This window comes from Lepidochelys kempii, chromosome 19 (assembly GCF_965140285.1).
Source record: "Lepidochelys kempii isolate rLepKem1 chromosome 19, rLepKem1.hap1, whole genome shotgun sequence".
NCBI lineage: Eukaryota > Metazoa > Chordata > Testudines > Cheloniidae > Lepidochelys > Lepidochelys kempii.
Genome location: NC_136398.1, coordinates 13,091,026 through 13,114,772, shown reverse-complemented (window position 1 = coordinate 13,114,772; position 23,747 = coordinate 13,091,026). Strand labels below are relative to the sequence as shown.

At 53.9% G+C, this 23,747-nt stretch overlaps 1 protein-coding gene across 16 annotated transcripts in view; it reads right to left on the bottom strand.

The window, feature by feature from the left end:
• The window catches only part of PTPRU (protein tyrosine phosphatase receptor type U), a 321,138-nt gene that overhangs the window by 159,890 nt on the left and 137,501 nt on the right, over positions 1-23,747 (bottom strand). For 10 of the 16 annotated variants that reach the window (XM_073317468.2, XM_073317470.2, XM_073317476.2 and 7 more), the window contains exons 3-7: positions 10,156-10,427; positions 8,929-9,010; positions 7,256-7,371; positions 6,277-6,454; positions 3,275-3,568 (exon numbers count right to left, since the gene is read on the bottom strand). In XM_073317468.2, the coding sequence (XP_073173569.2) occupies positions 3,275-3,568; positions 6,277-6,454; positions 7,256-7,371; positions 8,929-9,010; positions 10,156-10,427 (942 nt within the window). The remainder of the gene's footprint in view (positions 1-3,274; positions 3,569-6,276; positions 6,455-7,255; positions 7,372-8,928; positions 9,011-10,155; positions 10,428-23,747) is intronic. The other 6 variants (XM_073317469.2, XM_073317479.2, XM_073317473.2 and 3 more) reach the window with 1 other exon arrangement.

The following is a 23,747-nucleotide window of genomic DNA, read 5'->3' as shown; positions in this document are numbered from 1 at the left end:
GGTACCATTTCCGAAACAAGCCCAGGTCTCCTCCCAGGGCTGTGTCTGAGATGCAAGGCCAACCTTCCTCTCCAACAGGCTGCAGGAACTTTGGGGAGCTTCTGATCCAAGTCGGGGTCAGAACATCGTAGCTCAGGCCCATAGCTGATCTGGAGGCTTATCCAACACTTCCGAGCGCCACTCATCTCTAGGGAGTGATGCTAGACACAGACTGTGCTTCCCATTATAGGGAGTTCACCGATCCACACTGCCTCTGTATCAAGTGTCATGCAGGCAGCTGCAGAGTGCTGTTCTTACTAACCCACTGACAATCAGTGCTCCTGGGTCTGGATCAGCACTGTACATTTGCTGTGCTTTAAGCAATGCACCCCACCAGCCTTTAATGAGTCTGACTGGAGTGCAGGCTTCGTTAGCAAGCCCTCTCCCGACACATGTTTGTTTGCTAGGTCTGCTGAGCTACCAGCCAGGCAAGCGAGCTCCCTGTATTTGATCTTGGATCAGGGAGACGGAGAGGTCAGGGCTGGGGGACTGTTTGCCAATGAAGTCTGGGCCTCTGCCAGGCGAGGTGGAGGAAATCCCAGCCTGGATGCTGGTGCTGCCCTGGAACGAATTCAGGCTGTTCCCCTGCTGCTACAATCCAGCTAATTGTGCCCCAGTCTCCGAGGGACTGGAGTCACGCTAGGACATTCCGCTCCTCCAGGGACAACCCAGCCAACCCTCATGAAAGGCGCGCAGTGAAGGAACAATAGAGCTGAGCGAATGCTGCAGGATGCTGTTGCTCAAAAGTCAATTAGCAGCAAATCTGTAGCAGCTGAAGGCAGCTGCCCTTTGAAGTTCTGCGAGCACACGCAGCCAATGGCTCCTGGACTTGCACTGCCACTGCCTGGAGGGCGCTGTGCAATCTGGAGCTTGAGAAGGCAATGGCCTTGGGAAGCATCTGCTGACGCAGCCTGTCAGTCACAATGATTTCAAGGGACCCTTTAGGGTTGCCAACTTTGTAATATATAAAAACCAGACACTCCAGGGGCCCTTGTCCCTGTCCCCCCCAGGCCCCACTCCTGCCCCGCCCCTTCTTCCAGGCCTCACCTCTGCCCTGCCTCTTCCCCCAAGCAGCTGCCCCTTCTGCCTGAGCCCCTCCCGCTGTTGCTCACTGCTCTTCCCCTCTCCTCACGCCCCCTGTATGGGTCGGGAGGGATTCACCTGTGGGGCCGGAGCTGGGAGCTGCAGCCACCCAATGCAGGTAGGAGGCGGCCCCAGATGAGTAGGGGCTGGCGTGGGTGATGACTCAGCACCTCCCCGCCTCTCCCGCCTGCAGTAACCAGACATTGGGTGTCCAGTCGGTAGATCTGACCTGACATCATCAGGTCCCCTTTTTGACCGGACTCTCCAGTCGAAAACCGGACAGCTGGCCACCCATGTGATGGAACATGTTTCCACAGGGTCAGAGTCCAGGTCAGCTAGAAGCCGCCACTTGAGGAAGGATGGGCTTGTGCTTAAAGCACCACTCTACAACTCAGGTGCTCTGGGCTAGCTCTGCCACTGACTTCCTGCATCTGACTCTCGGCAAGTCACTTACTCTCTCCGTACAATGGGGTGTTAGTACTTTCCTAAGGCAGAGGAGGGGTGAGAGGTCCTCACAGGCTGTGATGATGGGGCTATATTAGCATCATCTTGCAAGTGTTCATTGCTGTTTGCTGTGCACCGGCCATGTACATCAGCCACATGGTGTCTAAGGATGGGATCTTGTTCCACATCTCCACCCCGAGAGGTGCTGGGTGACCCCAGCTCCTATGGAAGTCAGTGAAGCTGTGCTTTATCCACAAGACCTCATTTTCTTGGAGCTGGAAAGATTGCTAGAGACTTTTCTCGGGCTCCTTTCCTTTGGGTCCCCAACAGAAAGAACGTGGAAGCGGGTCGGTCTCACAGGATGAAGGCACCCAAATGTTGCCAGACCTCAGAAAAGCTCCCAACTCCCTTGGGATTCTTGTTAGCCCATCTCCCCTCACCCACCAGTATGGTCCCATCTCAGCCTGCAAGCTCTTCGGGGCGACGATGCTCATTTGGTATGTGCCTAGCGCAGTGGGGCTACAAGCTAGCTGAAGCCCCTCTGTGCTTCCTTTGTCCCCTGCTCAGCCCAGAAAGCCACCCCAGCCCAGCGCTTTGCTGCGTCTTCTTCACTCATACAAGGTGCTCCCCTGCCTTTTAACCCACTCGTCACCTCCGCAACTGCTCTTCCAACCTGCCTCTAAGAAACGGCTGCTCTGGAGCTGAGTTATGGTGGGTGCGAAACCTCATTGTTCTGGGCTGTTATTAATCCTCCCGCTGCCAGCAAGCTCTGACTGTTGCTTTACCCAGTTGCTGAAGCAACAATCATTTGTCAGTTTACTGCGTCCCCTGTCAGTGTATTAAAGAGTAAATCCAGGCTGCAGAGCCAGCTCCCGCGCCAGGAGGGTTTTCTTTGGGGTTCTTTGATTTTCTTTCGGCCTGGGTTGACGGTTAATATCTGTCTGATTGCCAGCTGATAAAGCCATAACAAGAGCTGCATAGACTTCACCGTAGGAAATAGTCAAGGACATAGGGCCCTTTGCCACAACTTTTCAGCTTTAACAAACACAGGCGGTTAAGTGGATTGCCTGAGGTCACTTAAGGAGTCAGTGGTAAAGCTGGGAAACAAACCCAGGAGTCCTGAACTCCCCATCCCCAGCTCTAACTACTAGACCCCAATCCCTTCTTAGAGCTGGGAACCCAGGAGTCCTGACCCCCAGTCTCCTGCTCTAACTATTAGACCCCACTCCCTTCTTAGAGCAATGAAACCCAGGAGTCCTGCTCTTCCATGTCCTTCTGTAATCACTGGACCACATCCTTGTTCCTAGGCTTTGTGTGAAGTGAAAAGCAGGGCCCCATCCTGCCCCTCTACCCCCGACATGGACACTCATTCCAGTATAAGAGGGGCCTTTTTCCAGTTGAGCTTATGCCGCTTGGAAGTGGTTTAAACTTACTGGAATAAGCCTGGCCGCAAGGGGAGTTATCCTGGTGTAACTTCAGTGGTTTAACTACCCTAGTATAATTCTACCAGTGTAGACAAGCCCCAAAATACCAATGGCTAGCGGTACTGAGGGCAGTTCAGGAAAAGCACAATGTCCAGAGACTGCCACCATGACAGAAAATATCATGACCAGGTTTTACACTGCACCCAATGGATACCCATGCAGATCCTTGTCAATCAAGGACCAGCCAATAGCCTGGGGCCTCCAGCGTTAAGGAGTGTGCCTACCTGCGCATTTGGTCCTGCTTATGAGGGGTGGCCCCGGCTTGCCAGTCCCTCCGTCCCCCGGCCGCGTGAGCAGCACGCTGATCTCATACTCCGTATCGGGATCCAGGTGCCACAGCTTGTAGGTCTGCATGTTGACGGCGTGGACCTCCGACCAGGGCCCCGAGGTCATGCGGTACTCGATCTCCTTGCGCACAATGGGGCCGTCGCCGATGATGGAGTTGGTGTTGAGCTGGATGATCAAGTAGGTGGAACCTGCTCGGAGCAGCTGGGGGGGAGCAATGGGCGTGGGGGGCTCTGGAGAAAGACAAAGGGAGGGGTATGAATGGAATGTTCCCCTTCTGCTTCACCGGTGCTTGTACCCTGGAGAGCCATTGTCTTTCCATCAACCCCACTGCACAGCTTGTGGTTTAAAGTACTGTGCTAGGACTTGAGAAATCCAAGTGCAGTTCTCTGATCTACCACCAACTCCCTGTGTGTCCTTGATACAACCTGTTAGCCTCGCTGTGCCTCCGTACCCCATTTGTAATCAGGGGATAATAATAATTTCTCCCACCCTTAGTCTGTCTCGTCTATTCAGACTGGACGCTCTTTGGACCAAGTGTGTACAGCCCCGAGCACAACGGGGAGCTGATCTCTAGGTGCTGCTGGAACACAAAGGAGGACTAAATTAACATTCAGACTTTCTTCTTCGCCATTTAGCTAAAAAGACCCTGGCATAAGAAGGATGCTGGCTCCCATTTGGTTCTAAAAGCAGCCGCTCTGCCTTCACTCCTTGTAAACAAGAGCAGAACCCAGCCCACTGCTAGCAATCCTGATGGCTGCAAATTTCTCCTCGAAGACAAGTCTACTGTGTCATCGTCTTTGGTGTGTGGCAGCAGCGTAAGTGGGATCAGGGGGATTTATACTGCTGGAACCACGAGCACGCTTCCATCCCGAACACAGCAGAACTCTTTAGAATTCACACCTACAAATAAAGCACTCATGACAAATTCACACCTACAAATAAAGAAGCATAAGCGCGCGCACACACACACACTCTCCTCCGAGGTTTAACAGCACAGGCAGCAGCAAGGTCTCGTGTGACCAGAACATCATTGTGTTTTTTTACAGACAATGCTTCCAAGCAGTTGCCACGGTGCTGTGAAACTCTATCATCGATAATTAACGCTTCGCCACAGCCGTCAAAATAAATGAACACAGTACATTTGGCGGATGCAGTCTTCTGCCTCCTTTTTAATTGTCTGCGTTCACTGACTCTCAAAAGCAGGTCCGTGAGAATGAGTGTGGTCCCACTGTGCTAAGCAAAAAACTCCTTCCTCCCACTGGGTATTGAGAGATGGCACAATTAGCCCGTGGAACTTATTGCTACTACATAGCATTGAGGCAGGATTTTAAAAGGGACTGGACTGTATCCAGACAGCAAGGCGATCCAGTTATAATAATTAGGGGTCTGTCAAAGTCACAGCCATGAAAATCGCATCAAGGACAGTGAAATATGGTCTCCCCCATTAAATATGGTCTCCAGCCACCCCGCTCTGAAGGCAGAGTGGAGAATGGTGTGGTGTTGCCACCCTTGCTTCTGTGCTGCTGCTGGCGGCAGCGCTGCCTTCAGAGCTGGGTGCCCAGGCAGCAGCTGCTGCTCTCCCGCCACCAGCTTCAGGCAACGCCAGCAGCAGTGGAGAAGTAAGGATGGCAATACCACGACCCCCCTACAACAAGCTTACAACCCCCTTTTGGGTCTGGGCCCCCAGCTTGAGAAACACTGCAGAGAAATTACACATTTTTCACAGGTTGGTCACAGCATACATAGAAAATTTCACAGAAGTGTTACACATCCACAAAATTTGCTATATATGCCGTGACCAACCTGCAAAAAATGAGTGATTTTTCTGCGATTTAAGAAGACCCCTAATAATAATACAAATTTAACAAATAACTAAGAGTTCATGCTTAAGGGCATAAGCTAACCTCTACTACTAGAGGTTAGGAAAAAAACTCAGGAAGCAGGTTATCTCACAACGGCCTACTTCAGGGTTTCTTGTACCTTCCTCTGAAGCAGCTGCTGCTGGCCACTGTCAGAGACAGGACACTGGGCTACATGGACCTTGGGCCTGATCCAATCTGGCACTTCCTATGTTCCTAAGTCTTTACATCCCCCTTGATTTGTGTCGAGCTAACAGCACATGACGCAATATGCAAGGCAGCACAGCACTGGAGTGCACTGCTGAACAGCTGCAGTGCTCCACCCCAGAGGCAGACGCATGTCAGTGGTGGGTAGAGAGAAGAGATGCATATAACGTGTTCCAGTGCCCAGTCAAATCAAGGAACGGCTCCTATTGACTTCACTGGGTTCACATAACTCCATCAAGTTAGGATCCTTCAGGATGAAGCACTACCTCACCCTACATCAGTGAGAAGCCCTGAGCAAAGGGAATGTCATTCACATAGAATTAGAACACAGTAGACCAGACTCAACCCCCTGAGAAGTTGTCAGCGAGACACCTCAGACCGGGTTTCAGAAGTGCCAAGTCCCACTGACTGCCCCTGGATTTGCAGGTGCTCAGCGCCTCTGAAAAGCAGGCCTTGGCCATCTCAGCTTGAGCCCCGAGAAATTGAAGGGCTCAAAATCAGCTGCCACTTTTGACAATGTTGGCTCGAGTATGTGCCAAGCTGTCCGGGATGAATCCCAGAGAGAAGCAGGCAGGCAGCGTCCACACTACAAACAGGTCTTGTTAACTCCCACAGGTTAGCTAACACCATGTCAGACATGATTGTATCCTGCGTGTAGACGAGGACAGTAATGTGGTGGCCATGGTTAACCCTGGCCGGGGAGCAGAGTGGAGGGTTCACCATAACCAGCTAACACCTTTTAAACATGACTTGGCCTGTCATGTTTAGCATCATGTTAGTTAATGGCCTGAGTTCAAATGACAGGTTTGTAACATGCTTTGAGTTCTACCGCTCAAGGCCCCTCCTCGAGTGTCAGCAAGTGTCACCCTCACCTTTCACAATCAGCTCGGCAAAGTTGGAGACACCGGAGCCCCGCATGGACTGGCTGACGCAGCGGTAAAGATCCTGCTCCCCCTTGGAGACCTCGTCCAGCTGGAAGGTAGCCAGGAACCGTCTATGGCTGATGTGCTTCACTGAGGCGGCTGGGGCGACCACTCCATTCTGCCTCTGCTGGCCAGAGAGAGGGTGTTGGGGGGGGTCCCCAGACAGCTCATGCTGCTCAGCCCTCCTGTGCTTGCTCCCCACGGCTGCCTAGGCAGGAGGGGTGATCCCCTCTGGGTCTGACAGAGCATCCTGTTTCTCCCTACTGGGTTCTCCCTGAAAGCCTCGCCTGCTGAGCCATCCAGAGCCCTCTCGCGGCTGCTCTCTACACAGCCACAGGGGTCACTGTTGAGCAGGTCGGGCAATGCTCCGGGTGGGAGCGCAGTCCCCTCCCCCCACAAGGAATGGCTGGGAATGGCACTGCAGCACCACAAATGCGGAGTCCTGCGGGGGCGCAGGGGGAGGGGTGTGGGTATGGGCCTGGGACTATAACGGCCCACTTCTCCCACTCCTACCTGGGGGTCTGGTCCCGACCGCAAAGAGCACTTTGCCTTGGAGAGGGTGGCAGGCTGGGCCTCTGAGGGAGGGCTGGTTATGGGTGGGGCTCCCCCTCATCTGTAGTTTTTGATCTTCCGATGGGACTTCCATGGAAAATAGGGAGAGGGTCCCCCACCCCATCCCTCACTGTTCATTTCCTTCCCCCTCCCTGTGCTCCAGAGTGGGCCGTACAGCCCTGCCCCTGAGTACAATCCAGTCCGTGGGGCTGAGCCAGTCACAGCCCCACAGCCCTCAGTCCAGGGCACCGTGCAGCAGTGAGGCGGGGAAGGAGCCGACTCCGTCTCAGGGAGTTCCGGGGGGTGCAGGGGAGCCAGCGAAAGGCTCTACGCTGACAGAGCAGCCCCCCTCCCCCCCATCCCACCCCTCAGTTACCTGCATGAGGAACCTCTCCGCCTCCAGCACCTTCCCGGCTGCCACGCACTGGAAGGTGGCATTCTGCCCAGCGTTGACCTCCACGTCGCCCAGGCGGGAGAAATGAGGCACTTTGGCTGCCAGAACAGAGGGGCAGAGAGTCACACGGGGATCCAGGCACTTCGGCTACTGTGCAGCTACCTGCCAGTACTTTCCCTCTCCCCAGCGAACTCCCCAATGCACCCATGAAACAAGGTGCTGGATCCCAGGAGCACAAAGCCAGACCAGGCTCTGGGTCTGCAGCTGAGATGTGGCTGCTTTCCTGCTCTGGGTTAAAGGCTTTACCAGGAGCTGGACCATTTAATAATCATTATTAATTAGCTAAGGGCCTGAAACAAAGAACCCAATATTCAGATCCAAACTCTGCGGCTCCCTCCCCCACCATTTGGATAGGTTAGAAGTAATCAATGCTCATGCTTCAGAACTTCATTTATTTTGGGGGGCAGGAAGAAATTTTCTCCCATAGCTGCAACGTGGCCCAAATAGCCAAGTGCTTTGTGGGAGGCATTTTCACCTTTCTCTGTAGCATCAGGTATAGATGACCATCAGATCCAGACTGTCGGACTTAATGGAGCGAGGTCTGCAGCCTGGATATACAAATCCTCACTGCTGATATTCTATGGTGCAACCACTCTAGGGTATACAAACCACGTAGCCCGGGAAACTTAAGGCATGGAGGAGATTGCAGGGGACCCTGTGACATCATAAGCTCAGCTGCAAGTTGGGAGCCAGTACAGTCCTGTACCCTTGAAATCCCACCTGCCATGCAGGGGTTTTCCATTGGATGGCACTGATTTCCTGCAGAGCCCTCCCTCCCTGCAGGGACGGCACCAGGGCTGGGAGAAGCACGGGGTGAACCCCCCAACCCACACTGGAACTGTCTGGCTTTTCAGAGCCACTATTTAGCAAGAGGGCCCAGATGCACCTTGCACTCTGTTGCCTCATCCTGTCTGCGAGGTGTTAGCTCCCTTCCCCAGCGGCCAGCCCCAGACAACTTGTCCCTTCTCCCCTCTGGAGCTGTCCCTTTTAAAGGGGACATGTAGGCCTGACGTTTAGCCTGTGTTCTCCCAGGAGAAGGAGCAGAGCTGTGGTTTGTGTCCCATCAATGTAGACGCTCATTGGGGGGAGATTCAGCCATTCCCCTGCAGTGTCAAGAGTCCCAGCTCAAGGCCTGGGGTCTCCACAGTGAGATAAATATCTCAGCCTTGCTGACCACATCTGCCCCACTGGGCATCCACCCAGCACCCTGCCCAGCATGCATGCGGCTCAGTACGACCAAGCAGTCCTGCCAGGCACTATTCACTAGGCTGCTCTCCCGCCTGGCCCTGGCCAGTGCTAGCCAGTGGTTCCCAGCCCCTGAGGGCTCCTGCTTTTCTGACTAGGAGATGGCTGCCCACCCGCCTTGCTGATGAAAGACGCCCACCTCACAGCCCCAACCACCATGTCCCTTCCTCCGCAGCAGCTGCTCCTGGAGCATCCCCCTTTGGCCCTGCTCCGACAGCAGGTCATTAATGCTCGCGGCATCCAATTCACAGAGTCCCGCCAAGTGGCTCATTAGCGGGACACATCATTGGCAGCATGAGGGCTGGCCCCTGTCAGGAAGGAGGCTGCAGCCAGGGTGCTGCGATACTCACAGCATGGATAATTCAAGAGCAAGATGTCATCCAAGCCAAGGTATCCTCTGCGCTCGCCAGAGATCACCGCCTCAAACAGGACCTGGGGGCAATCAGACATGTGCCTGTCATTGAGGTGATCTGCTGCCCCCAGCCATGGGCAAGGTCACACTGGCACGGGAAGGGCCTGGAGACGAGCAGAGTTGGGCGCAAGCCCCCGAGGGATGCAGCATCTTAATCATGGGCCTGGCCTTATCTTAACAACAGGCTGATCCAAATCCCTGCAGCCGACTGCCCCGAACTCTGGAGCCAGATTTGAATTCTGCAGCCTGGGTCCATGTCTTGGCTTGGATCAAACCGTTACCAAAAGGAAACTAGATGATTGTTCGTTTTAATAGTTCTTCATGTCGGCGCTGCTCCCCACTGCCCCCCGGGCACCTGCTGCCATGGGAAGCCAAGGAGCCGAAATACAGAGGGGGCTCACTCTCCTGCTATACCCAGCCTGGCTGGCAGCTAGACATGCCAGCCCACTGAGCACAGAGCGCTCCCAAGAGCCCCCGCTTCACAGCACTAAGCAGCTCAGACAGACACAACATCAGTGCTTCTCACAACTGGACCTCCGGGGCTTGCGGGGCGGGAAGAAAAGGGGGCACACCTCACTGGCTGGGCAGCAGCACAATTTAGGGGCAGGGTTGGGATGGCACAGGAGCTACAGGCTAGGAGTGAGGGGCACTGGCAAGTTAGGCAGAGGGGAGGGGAGCCCAGGGCTGGAATAGCCAGTGGGGCTGTGGGTTGGTATGTACCGGCGTGATGAGGGGCCCAGGGCTGGAATAGCTGGTGTGGTTTGAGTTAGGATTGAGGGGTACCAGAGTAATGGGGGGCCCAGGGCTGGAATAGAAAGGGGGGCTGTGGGTTGGGATTGAGGGGTACCAGAGTAATGGGGGGCCCAGCACTGGAATAGTAAGGGGGTTGTGGGTCATCAGTGAGGCAGCTGTGAGAGTTTTTCAGGAGTAGGGCCCCTGGGCACCGCCAAGGGCTCAGCATCAAGCCCTGCAATAGCTTGAGTGTGGTGTCCCTTGGCGCCCTGCCGGAGGGCTGCGTGGCAGTGAGTTCAAAGGCCTCTCTCTCCTCCAGGGCCCATTCAGCTCAGTTACTGTCTGCTTAAGTCCCCTCCAGGCCCCAAATCACCCTGCTGCCTCTGCAAGACCATCTCCCCACCTCCTGTCGTGAGGGATGCTTCCAACCCACCTGGTACTCGTTGGGCCAAAACATGCTGACCGCCAGCTCAGCCTGGTGCCACTGCCGCCCGTGGGAGCCGGACACGTTCCACACCAGGCTGCCCAGTGCGCCCCCGTTCACCTTCACGTAGACGTTGAGGGAGCCGGGGCTGTGGCCGTCCCGGCTGTACATGAAGTAGCTGAACTGGAGGCAGTGAGTGTCATTCTCACTCAGCGTCTGGAAGAGGAGGTGAGCTTTCTGTCCTGGCACATGCTGGGAGGAGTTGACCATCAGGTAGGAACCTGCGAGGAAGAGGCAGGAGAATGAGGAGGGTTTATCGGCTCAGCGGCACCCAGTCACCCGGGGATCTGTGTGCGTCAGACTCCCTGCCCATGGCTGCCGTAGTCTAGCCCCCTGGCCATTGTGTGCCCTCCGCATGCTGAATCCCCGACCCTCTCTCTTGGACCGCTCCATCCATATCGGGACTCACAGCTGCATGAATCCTGCCATGCCAGCCAGCAATGCTCCAATTGACTGCCTCTGCCCACCTTGAGAGCCAAATCTGTTACTGCTGACCACTGGGTGTTTTCAGTGCGACGCGATAGCCTTGGCCTAGCCCACTGACTTGGGGACTGCAAGTCTGGAGATCAGCTCTTCATTTCTTCTTTCATTCTCCCCCCTTACCCCTGGTGCAGCCAGCCAGTTCCCAGCACCCTCTCGCTCCTCCTTCAAAGCCACTTCTACCAGTGGCTCATTCTTGTCCCCATTCATGTCTCCACCCACGCCTAGGCCCGAAGGGCTCTCCCATGTCCCATCTTTGTTTGGCATGGCTCTCTTGGTGTATGCAGTCAGGGAGCGTGACTGCAGCTCCAGCTGGCATACCTGAGCTAACTTTAATCGAGCTAGCTCGGGTCCTGGAAGAGTGATGAGCTGGCTACGCAAGGTACAAGGCAATGGTGAACGGGACCCTAAACCCAGCTACTCCTACTCCCGGGCAGAGGGGCTGAAGGACGAGCTCTGCAGTGCAGGTAAGTGCTATTTTTGCACCTCCCCTCCCATGCAATTGATGTGTTTCCTTTGGCTCCACGCCTCCTCCTGGCAAATCACTGCTATCGAGCTCTCTGACATCTCCTTGGCTTAACAAGCAGGCAGCTGGCCTGGGAAAGCTGCTCAGGCAGTGACTGATGTTTCGATGCGTTATTAGCTGGGGCAGAGAACCTGTTACACTTGCTCCTTGTTCCCCTGCCCAGCCTCAACATCACCCCGTGGCCGCTCAGCCTGCCAGGAGAGATTACAGCCAATGGAAGGAGACTGACCCTCCCATGTCAGGCAGAGGATTAAGGGAAGTGCTTGGTGGCTGCTGGTGCCCCAAATACTGGGTGCACAGAGACAGGAAGCATGCAGGACCAGCGGGAAGCATCTTCCTACTGGAGATGCTCCATGTCCAACCTCAGGCCATGCCAGCAAGGGAGCAGTCCATGGCATTGCCCCGCCTCACAAAGACAGGTGCAAAGAGGACAAGGAGGGGAAGGAAAACCCCAGTGCAAGAGCCGCTCCCCACACCATAGGGTCTGTCTACATTGCAATGGGAGGAGCGACTGCAGCATGCGTAGCTGTACTCCCGCTAGCTTTGATCTGGCTAGCTCGAGTACCAATAGCAGCCCGTACCGCTGCCCCTGCTGCCGTGACCTCACACGCTATCGGTACAGGAGCTTGCCAGATCAAAGCTCGCTCGGGGATGGCTACCCGTGCTGCAGCCACACCTCCCATTGCAGTGCAGACAGACCCACAGAAGCTGGGCATGTGCCCATCTCTCCTCCCAGCCGTCTCTGCTGCGGCTCCCCCACAGATGAACTGAACTCTCTGACCCAGGCCATAGCTAGAGAGTGGCTGGAGGGCAGGGGGGGAACAGACTTCACAGCAGGTTCGACTGGGACTGGAGCGCAGGAGCCTCAGGATAGGCTCAAATCCCACCTTCGACACTGACTCTCTCTGTAGCCTGGGACAAGTTACTTAGCATCCCTGCCTCAGTTTTCCCATCTGTGCTTCCCTACCTCCCAAGGGCAGAGGCGGGATAAACGAATGTCCAAAGGGGACGAAAAACCCGGCAGTCCTGGTCATTTAAAACTCCCATCCATCTGACAGGGCATTCACACTGGATAACACCCAGTACCTGTAAAAATAAGACACTGCCCTCCTTCCTGCAGGAGAGTGTGTTTCAAAGGGCTGGGTACCCAGTGCAAGAACCTCAGTAACACAGGATGGGAGAGCAGCTCTAAGTGTTGTTATTTAACAGGGGGCTGTCTTATAATGAAAAGGCCCCCGTGATTAGGGCATCACAGGATATAGGGACCTGAGAGATGTCCTCATTTCTCCCTCTCTGCCTCAATCCCCAGTGTATGATGCCTGTCTCAGAGCACACACATCCCTCGGTGCCAGCAGACTGCTCTGCTCTCTGAGGATGTTCAGACCCATGTGGCAATATGAGCTTTTCAGCCGTGAGTCAGCTTTTGTAGCCAGAAAGCTGTGCCGGGCTGTCCCCTTCCCCTGCCCCATAAGCAGGGGGCTCCCTGGCTCTCCAATACTCCCACATCACATTGCTTGCTGCGCCACTGGAAGACACTTGGACATGGTGACCGAGATGAGGGCAGTATAAGAACCTGAACAGAACCAAACCACCCCGCAGTTCCGTTGCCGTCACGAGGGTTCCCTCGACATCTTGCTGATTCTTGCTGCCTAACGTCCCTAAGATACGGCCTTTCCTATCCATCCGCACAGCTATGACTCTCACCCAGGCCCTCATTATCTTGCGTCTTGATCACTCCAAGAGCCTTCTCTCAGGCCTGGGCAAAGGCAGCCTTGCCCCGATCGGATCCGTTCAGAATGCTGCTCAAAGACCATTTCCTACCGTACTGCTTTGACCAGATCATCCCCCTCTTTGCATCCATCCACTGGCTCCCCCTTCTCCATGGCATCAAACACTAGCTGCTTGTATTCACCTTGAAAGCCTTTCACGGTATATCTCCACCCTACCTATCATCTCTCATTCATAGGGCCCTACCAAATTCACGGCCATGAAAAACATGTCACAGGCCGTGAAATCTGGTCTTTTGTGTGCTTTTACCCTATACTATATAGATTTCACAGGGGAGACCAGTGTTTCTCAAACTGGGGGGCCCTGACCCAAAAGGGCATTGCAGGGAGGTCACAGGGTTATTTTAGGGGGGTTGCGGTATTGCCACCCTGACTTCTGCGCTGCCTTCAGAGCTGGGTGGCCGGAAAGTGACAGATGCTGGCCAGGCGCCCAGCTCTGAAGGCAGCGCCCTGCCAGCAGCAGCAGAATTGCCGTCCTTACTTCTGCGCTGCTGCCTTCAGAGCTGGGCGGCCGGAGAGTAGCAGCCGCTGGCTGAGGGCTCAGCTCTGCAGGCAGCAGCGCAGAAGTAAGGGTGGCAATCCCATACCAGGCCACCCTTACTTCTGCGCTGCTGCTGGCAATGGCTCTGCCTTCAGAGCTGGGCTCCCAGCCAGCAGCTGCTACTCTCCAGCTGCCCAGCTCTGAAGGCAGCGCTGCTGCCAAAAGCAGCACAGAAATAAGGGTGGCAGTACTGCAACTCCCCCCCCACACACACAATAACCTTCAACACACACCCCCACACCCACACAACTACTGCTGGGGTCAGGACCCCTACAATTACAACGCCGTGAAATTTCAAATTTAAATAGCTGAAATAATGAAAATAACTATTTTTAAAATCCTATAACCGTGAAATTGACCAAAATGGACCATGAATTTGATAAGGCCCTACTCATTTGCTACTAAGCTGCCGACGCTCACCTCTGATGGCCCAGGATGGCCTCCATCACCCACCTGTTAAATGGTCCAACGACCAGCTTCATGCTTTCTCCCCCTCATGCTGGGGAGGAGTGCCCCATAATCATCTGCAAAGCTGCCTCATGCTCCACCTTCCAATCCCTCCTTAAAACTCACCCTGGCTGTGGTGGCTACAAAAAAACTTTTCAACAGTTAGGCTGCTGCTAATGCAGAGCCCGCTCCCTGTCATGGAGACTGTGACGTCTTGCTCGGGTCGCCCAGAACTGTGAACCACCATGTCACTGCTCTGCCTCAGCAGGAGTGAGCTTTGCTGCTGCTAAACTCTGTAGCAGCCCTCCGCCATGCCAGCCTGTCTGCCTGGCCAGCAAACTCTGCAGGACTCTGCCTGTCCAAACCTGGTCTTGCAGTTAGCAATCAGTGAACCCCAGCTCCCCAGAGACGTCTCTCTGCAGCGGTCAGTCCCTCTCACTGCACGCTCACAGAAGTTATTAATGACAGGTTTCAGAGTAGCAGCCATGTTAGTCTGTATCCGCAAAAAGAAAAGGAGGACTTGTGGCAGCTTAGAGATTAACCAATTTATTTGAGCATAAGCTTTCGTGAGCTACAGCTCACTTCATCGGATGCATCCACTGAATGCATCCCATGAAGTGAGCTGTAGCTCACGAAAGCTTATGCACAAATAAATTTGTTAGTCTCAAAGGTGCCACAAGTCCTCCCTTTCTTTTTGCAGAAGTTATTAAGTTTGCCACCTGCAAAGGGACACAGAGCCCCCATCAGCCTGCTAGGTTAGCTGCCGACCCACACTTTGCTAGAACAGCACTGAGATGGTTTTGTAATAAAACAAGAATAAGTTTATTAACAACGACCACAGGTTCAAGTGATTTCAAGTGAGGGTGAAAGAGACAGACAAGGTTACAGACACAACACGCTTTCTAGTGACTAAAACTTAACTTCAGCAAGCTACAATCATTGTCTCAGCAGGTTTCTCACCAATAGCCAGTTCTCAGTTCCCCCTGGGCTGAGGGATCCACCTTTCTCAGGTGTCAAGAGCTCTGGTCTCTTGTGTCCCTCAGGTGATGGATGCCCAAATCGTTTTCTGTTTCTGCTTCTATTTCCCAAAGGCCATTTCTCTGTTCCAAGAGCCGGGAAGCCTTCCTCGGGTACGGCCTCGAGCCCCTGGTGTGATCATTAAGTGGTCACCACTTGCTAATTTGATGGCTTGTTTCCCGTACTTGTAAATGTGCTTCCATTGTGTCTGGCCTCCCCTTGCGAATTCACAGTGGAGACACAGTCAAGCAGGTGCAACAGCATTCCTCTGTCTCGGGAGGGCTGGGCTAATGGGCTGCTTGCCACCCGCACACACCCACACCCGGCACACGCCTCTACCTGTTTATACACCACCCGTAGATGCCCCACACAGCAACATTAATGGCCAGCGTGTTACCAGTCTGCACATGGCCCCTTTCAGACACCGCTAATGACAGCAGTGTGTTGGGGCAATGGGCATGTCAGACCTGATGTGAGTTGCGGTAAGGGGTGCCCTCTGCCAGCTGTTATTGGGTTAGTGTTATTGATGTGAGTTGCGGTAAGGGGTGCCCTCTGCCAGCTGGCACCGAGGGGCTCCCTGGGTCATAGTAACCAATATTGCCCCATCGGTTCCTGGTTCTCCCCCATCTGTCTGTCTGTATCCATCGGTGGTCTCTTATCTTATACTTAGATTGTCAGCTCCTTGGGGCAGGGACTGTGTTTTTGTTCTAGCGGAATGTGGTCCTGGTCTGTGACTAGGGTTCCTAGCTGCTACGGTAACACAAATAATTCATAATAATAACTAGATAATGAACAAAGGGTTAATGCATTAGCTCTGCAATTTTGAAGCCCTGGATTTACAAATTAAGCCCAATTCTGGTCCCTTTACACTATTTGTAAAGGCCAGAAAGGAACCAGAACGGCCCTCCCAGGGAAACACTCCAAGCACGGGGTCAGTGTAAGGCTCCCGGATGCTGCCCCCGCCCCTCACAGACCCAAGCACAGGGCATGCTGGGGGCAGGAGGGCTGTGTCAGGACAGGATGGGGGCGTGGCCAGAATTCAATTTTCTTTTTTTTTTTCGGGTAGAATTTCAACAAATAACATCCATGTTTACTTGAAAGCATTTTACCTGAATTTTTATCCATTTAAATGTTCGCCATTGCAAGACATAGGGGCAGCCCAGAATGTGGAAACCCCTCGTTCCCCTGGTAATAGCACCAATATCTGGCTCTTTGGTTAGGCTGCCCACCTATCAGGCATGATCTGCAGCACAGCCTGGCATCAGTGGCAGTCTAAGGGACGCCCCAAGGCTGCTGGACTAGCAGGGCAGCTGCAGCGCAGGGTGGAGTGGCAGGGAGGGGAAATCCGACACCGCATCTGCCTAAGCGGACGCAGACACAGCAGCCTGGCTTCCTCAGGCTGTCATATACACCGCACCTGGGCCTGAACTTTGGCTGAACTTGGACAAATGACAGGAAGCTCGTCATCACCCGGCGATGGCTGGGTCCTGTCAGCAAGCCACGGCCCTGTAGCTCCCACCCATCTCAGGATCCTTGGACACTGGGGTGGGTTATGGTATGTGGTGGGGAGGGTGCGAGGCTCACGGTATTTGAAGGTCTGGCGGATGCTTGGAGAGGGGGGTTGATTCCTCTCTTCCCGGGATCTAAACCACAGGGCTGCACACAGGAGTCAGGTGGTCTCGGTCAGCTTACCCTCCCCGCATTGCAAACTGGGAGAGGGTCCCAGCTTGAGGGGGTGGGGGTCTCAGGAGGGAAGGGTCCCCAAGATGGAAAGCTGAGAGCCACTGATCTAAGCTCCTGATCCTCAACCAGTGCAAATGGGTGTAAGGTCCAGGGGCTTCACCTGAGCAGCGCTGATTGACTCCCCTGGGGATCTGGCCCAGGGTTTTGCCCCCAGTGAGCTGCCCAGATTAGAGCACATGCATTTCCAGCTGGAGAGCGGGCTGTGCTGTGTACTGGGAACAGAAGTATCCTGTGATCTAGGCTGCCACAAGTCAGGGTCCCACATGCTGTATACAGACCCACGTATTTTTTCCTTAGCATATTCCCCTCCCCTCCCACCTGCTGCCTTTGACCCTATTTTCCACTGGATGCTTTTCCCCTCCAATCCCCCTTGTTCAACTGTCCCCCTTCCCAGAGTCCAGATCCAACAATCTGCCAGGCCCTGTCACCTTTCACACGCCCCATGTTGAGTGGGTTTGGTATTAGGAAAACCAGCTCCCCAGGCCCAGCCTGACAGGGACCTGGAGCCAGGCTCCTGAGGGGGATGGTGCCAGAGTTGGGGCATGTCACTTATCCCAGATCTGAGAGGTCTTTATCCTTAATGAGCTCCCAAAGATAGTGTGGTCTTGTGCTCAGAGCAGGGGACTTGGGCTCCATTCCCAGCTCTGCCACTGACATGCTGTTGTGATCATGGGGGCAAAGTCACACAGGCCCAGATTCTTACCTAATGCCCAGTGATTTCAGCAGCAGGTGCCCAAAAACCATGGAGAATCTGGGCCTTGCCCACAGCGTGTCTTGGTTTCCTACTTGCCTTCACAGCCACCAGACTTCTGTGGGAGTGACGCTGGCAGCCGAGGTACTAGCTCATGCCAAGGCCCCTAGGCCTCACTGAACACTGTCAAATGCAGAGCTGGAAACCAGTCTGGCTCACCTGCATGTTAGTATTGCTAAAACAGGGATTAGCTTTATAGAGATGCCTAGCGTTTGGATTTTATGAAATGCTCGTAAATTGTTGCCTGCATTAATCTCATTTACCAGATCAGTATCCCATGCTCTAAGGTAACCTTGAAGTGTTTGCTCTGGAACTCCAAAAGCGTTTGCTATGAAACTGGAAACCCCGCAGCCAGGAGACACATTATTGAGTGTGAAATACCAATGTATCACAAAAGCTGTCACCTCCTGCCCAACACAATTCTACAGACATCAGACAAGCCATTGCGGGTCATCACAGAACAAAAGACTCTGTTGATGGCTCCCCCACACCCATGCAGAGGAGACACATGACCGACTGGTCACTCTGAACTCTGGGGGAAGAGACCAGAATGAGCTTTTTATCTTTATACTCATAGGCACCGACTCCCTGGGTGCTCAGTTTGGTGAAAAAAAATAGTGGGTGCTCAGCACCCACCAGCCACCCACCGATCAGCTGTTCGGCGGCGGACCAGAGGCTCGGGTAACCAGATGTCCCAATTTTATAGGGACAGTCCCAATATTTGGAGTTTTTTCTTACATAGGCTCCTATTATCCCCCCATCCCGTCCCGATTTTTCACACTTGCTGTCTGGTCACCCTACCGGAGGCACTTTGGGGAGGGGGCAGAAAGAAGCTGAGTGAGGGCAGGGCCTTGGGGAAGGGGTGGAGTGGGGCTGGGGCCTCAGGGCGGAGCAGGAGTGGAGCACCCACCTGGAAAAATGAAAGTCTGTGCCTGTGTCCAGAGGTGCCGACTCCGTGGGTGCTCCGCGGCTGGAGCACCCACGGGGAAAAATTGGTGGGTGCAGCAGCTCCCCAACCTGCCCCCCCGCCCCAGCTCACCTCCGCCTCCTCCCCTGAGCGGGCCAACACATCCTGCTTCTCCCCCCTCCCAGCACTTGCACCGCAAAACAGCTGTTTCCCGCAGCAAGCCTGGGAGGGAGGGGGAACGCGGCGCACTTGGGGAAGAGGTGGAGCCAGGGTAGGGATTTGGGGCGGGATCCAATAGGGGCAGGGACCCTGTGTCTTTGCTGTTTGAAATCTTAAGGGAAAAGACTTCTAAATATAAGCAAGAGGTCTTCAGCTGTTCAGCTTGGGTTGGCCCCAAAGGACACACAGAGCTGCTTATTATAGGAGCTTCGATTACCTTTTAGAACCTAAGGCTGTAACTCGTTTGTGTGTGTGTGTGTGTGTTTACCTGCTTTTACCATGCCAATAACTCATTTCTTTTTTTAGTTTATAGATCTTTAGTTAGTTCATTAGAGGACAGGGAGGGTCAGACAGCTGGGAAGGGGGCTCTTCTGAGAGGAGGGCATGTGCTGGTCTTGGAGGGTTTGAGAGCCGGCAGGGGGAATGCTTGTGAGGAGGTAACAAGAAAATGTTGCACCAGGGAAAGGGGTGGACCAGGCCTGAGAGGTCAGGGGGAGAAGGGGGGGCAGGTGTCTCACCACACCTGTATTGCACTGAAAGTGCAATACCAACATCTGGAGAGGAAGCTAGAGCCCTGCACTCCAGGATAGGGCAGGCTCGGGTCTGTCCCTGCTAAATCAGGAGGGTTGGATGCAGAGCACGGCTCTGCAATGTGGATAAGGAGGTTCACCTGGGCTCTTCAGAGGGTTCATTCATCGCTTTCAGCACAGCCTGCCGTCTGCACGCACACACTCTCCAAAGCCCTGGCAGCCACACAGAGCTGGGGCTAAACGCCAGCTCCAGAAGTCCCAAACCTGAGCAAGCCGGGATGAACCCTGAGCTTCCTTCTCCCAAGCCGTGCGCAAGCCCTTCAGCGTCCTCCTCCTCCTGCTGCATGGGCTTCGGTGCTTCCTCCAGGATCCCACTAAAACTGGCCCTGGTAATTGCTTCCATTGCACCAGAGACGCGCTGGCTGTTTTTCTTTAATGCTCACTGCTTGGGCTGCATCGACACTGCCGTCCCTGGCCAGATTTGAACCATTTAATTTCCATTTCCATCATCTCGTATCATTTAACACACAGTCGCTGCTGATTTTAAACTGTGCTCAGCTAGTGAGAGCTTTCATAGGCCGTTAGCTTAACAACTGCCAGTATCTCGGCTCCTGGGCTTTCCGGGATGCCCGCTTGGCTGCCAGATAACGCTCACCATGCACGGCCCCCTGTGTCCATCCACGACTCTCACAGCCTTGCACAAATGACATATTTACCCCTCCTCCCTCCCCACACTCTCTGGGATGCAATGTTATCCCCATTCACCCTTGCGGGAGCAGAGAAAGGACTAAGTGAGGCAACAGAAGAGCTGCCAGCAGAACCTAAGAGTTCTGGCACCGGCCCCTACACTCAGCTCACAGCTAGGAAGAGAGGCTGATGCCACTAAAGGACGTAGGGGTTGTGATGTTGAGCACAGCAACGGCTAACCGTTAGGTACCCAGAAAACCACTGGCACAACAACGGGCTCCACAAAGGCTGCATGCGGTGCTGAGACTCCCTTGACAATGAATTGGGAGAAGTGCTAGCTTCCTCCGGTTCATGGATTTCACTGGGGCTTAGGCGTAAGACAGGCGTCCGGACGGCTAGAGGGAGGGCGGGCAGTGCACATGCCCAGAGGCAGAAATTTCGGCACCAGGGGAAACTCTGACAGCAAAAATTCAGGCGCTGAGTGAGTTTAGGCCCCTATGGGGTTAGGTGGCAGCCGAACATGGGTTTTGTAGAGAGCAGCAGCACCTAAATCTGGGGTTTAGGCACCTAAGTATCTTTGTGCGTCTGGACCAGAACGAAGGATTCTTGATTCCCAGCCTCCTCCAGTCCATAAACAACCCCCATCCCTCCGAGTTAGGAATAAAACCCAGGAGTCCTGGCAGCCAGCCTCTCTGCTCTGTCCCGACTAAATGACACTCAGCTCACACAGGTAGGCACAGAACCATGGAGTCTTGATTCCCAGCTCCCTCCTGCACTAACCCCTAAGCTACACCTCCCAAGTTAGGAACAGAATCCAGTAGTCCTGGCCCCTTGCTTTAACCCCCAGACCATACATGTAGCCATCACACTGCAGCAAAAGCCAGGGGCAGCTGCCAGAGAGCAATAAGGTCAGGCACAGAAAGGTGATGCTGACAGGACTGGCCCAGCGGTTAGCGTGCGTCTGAATCGCAGACCTGATCGCCTAGAGTCTCAAGCCACCAAGGCCGAGGACACAGTAAAATGAAAATGAGATTGTTAATGTTCTTTCCATTTTAATAACGCCGGATGCTGTAACTAACCGAGCCAAGTCATTTATTTAAATCTACCATTGTTTTCTTGACAGTGGCCCTTTAATTATTAATAGCTTTTACCACTGTTTAATTTAAAATAATCCACATTATTCTCTTCCAAGAACTCTCCCCTGGCAACTCAGGCTTGCAGGAAAGGACAATAGTGTAATAAAAGGGCTAATGCATGCATGCACCGCTGCCCTCCACTGTATGAAATCAGAACTACTCAACTGTGTGTCATAGGCCCCATACTGCTAGCAGCTTAGGGAGATTCTCTTTTAGCTCAGTTAGCAGGGATCTGAATTCCAGTTTGGAGTGTGCCGCCAAGAAGTTGCATGTGGCCATGGATCTGTGACAATGTTGCTTTTTGCAGTTACAGGGTTTTTTGCTTTTTGGTTAGATTAATAGGGAGCCATTTTTCTCTGTGATTTCATCAGCTGCTTGCAGATGTGTGAAAAAAATCCCAGCCCTTGGCCAAAGTGGCACAGGGAAGGGGGAGAGCAGGTGGGAAGCATGGAATGGTGGGGTCTGTCCATTTGCCAAAGGGGGGGAAAAATAGATTTTTCAGGGAGTGTGAAAGGTGCACGCTGCAGGTGAGAGATGTCCTGAGAAACTGCCACATCATGATGAACCCAGGTCTGCAGAACACAGGCCTAACGGCCAGACAGATCTGTCTCGCTCACATACAGCAAGGCCTAGAACCCTCCTCCTTCAGCCCCCAAAGAACCACATTCCTCCAAACCATTGGGCTAAGGGTGAGCTGATCACCCCAGCAGCAGCAAGTCCCTCATCCCTTCTGTGTGCAGTCACAAGAGGGCAACATGACTCCTTCCTAAGCACACACAGGGCCAGATCCTTGGCTGGGGTAAATCAACATAGAGCCACTGAAGTCTACACAGCTGCACCAATATACCCCAGCCGAGGATCTGGCCCACTAAGCACACCATGTACCCCGTCTGTAGAGCTCTTTCTCCAAGGACAACAGAGAGGCCCCATTTATCCCTATCTGAGGAAAGGGGAAACTGAGGCAGGGATACGATTAAACCAACGTGCCAGCACAACAGCTAGGACCAGAAGGAAGGTCTCCTCAGTGGGAGTCTAGCACCCTGTACACACTGCCTCTTAGCCAGCCCTCCTGTTGTCAGGGCTCTAGAGGGTTTGCTTACCCGCCCCCCACAACACACACACACACTTTTTATTAATGAAACCACCCCTCTGGACCCAACATCCCTGTACAGTGTTTTAGGCTGATGTGGGGAGAAGACGGTGTAATTGGTGGGAGTCAAATTCCATCGAGGGAGGCAAAGCTAATATGTAGATTTCTTTCTCTCTCTCCCCTCTTCCGTCCCTGCCTGTGCATCCCCCTCTCCCCAGAAAAACTATTCCTGCGCTAATGAGATTGGCTCCATTTGGCCCAGAAAAAACAGGGGCCCTGAGAGCCATCACCAGCCCACTCTGACATCTGAACCACAGCCAAAGGCCGTCTTCCGAAAGCAATCGCTCTCCCTGTCCAATCTGCCAGGGGCTCATTAATAAATGAAAGCCTCGCCTCTCCCCCAAAAAGCCAGACAACGAAGTGAGACTAAAATTAACCTGCTGGAGAGAACTCAGAGAAATGACATCGCAGCCAAGGCAGGGAGGACGTGCGCAGGCCCCTGGCATCAGGCATAGAAAGGAGCTGGGAGATATTTGGCTACGTCCACATGGACCAGTACTGCATTGGCCAGGGAAGGATTGAGACCTGTTGGGGCTTATCCATCTCTAACTCCAGTTTACACTGTACAGGTTCTCATCCTGTCCTTATCACCACCGACCTGAGCACCTTCCAGCCAGGCATGATGCTAGCTTACTAACATGTGTGGTTCGTCCTGTCTCCGGGGGGACTATTCGGAAGGCGTTCTGTGCAGACTGCTCTGTTTTTAGGGAAGCAACGGCAGGGCAGAGAAGACTGTCTCGCTATTCTGGAAGGTGACGGATGGCTCCTGGGAAAGCTCATTCCAGTCTCAGACCGGCCCCCGAGAAGGCTCTGTCTCCTGCCCAGATGAGGTTTATCCCTTAGGGTCTAGGAGCAATTGCCTTTGTTCCAGTTCCCACCGCATCCCCACCCCACCTCCGTTTCACCTTTCAGGAGGTCATATCAAACAGCCATGGGCAGCTGATGTGACGGTGGCATGAATTCAGCTCAGCTGCAAAACGTCAGATTGGCCCTGGCTTGTGAACATGCACTGATCTCTGAGGGCCAAATCCCAAGCTGGAGTAAATCAGTGTCGCTCCATGCACTGATTTACACCAGGAGGGGATCTGGTCTGGAACAAAACCCAAAGCCTGGTGAGTTCCAGGGGGTGCTGCAATGAAACAGACACACATTCTTCTCCTGAGGCATCTGGCCCAGCGGCAGCACAGAGTCACCACCAGGCCTTGGACAGAGCTGTCTGCCCTTCCCTCAGCAATCCCAGAGGCATGTGGGGTGGGGCATATTACTACTAAGGGACAGGATCCAGGAAGGGTGAAAGAAGGGGGCTTTTATGCCAAGGACAGGAAGGATGGTCCAGTGGTGAAGATGGAAGCTATGGCCCTCAGAGACCTGGCTTTCAAGTCTCTACTGCTACAGCCTTCCAGGGTGACCTTGGGCAAGGTAATTAGCCTCTCTGTGCCTCTGCTCCCCATCTATATAGTGGGTGTAGTGAGGATCGATATACTACAGATTGCTGAGGTACAGTGGCATTGGTAGACAGAGGCAGTTGGGAGTCATGGTGAGGCACCTAGGAGGAGTATCTTACTGTGTGTGCTTATCTAAAGCTGTAAGCGAAGCTCGGGAGGGTGGTACGTTCCCACA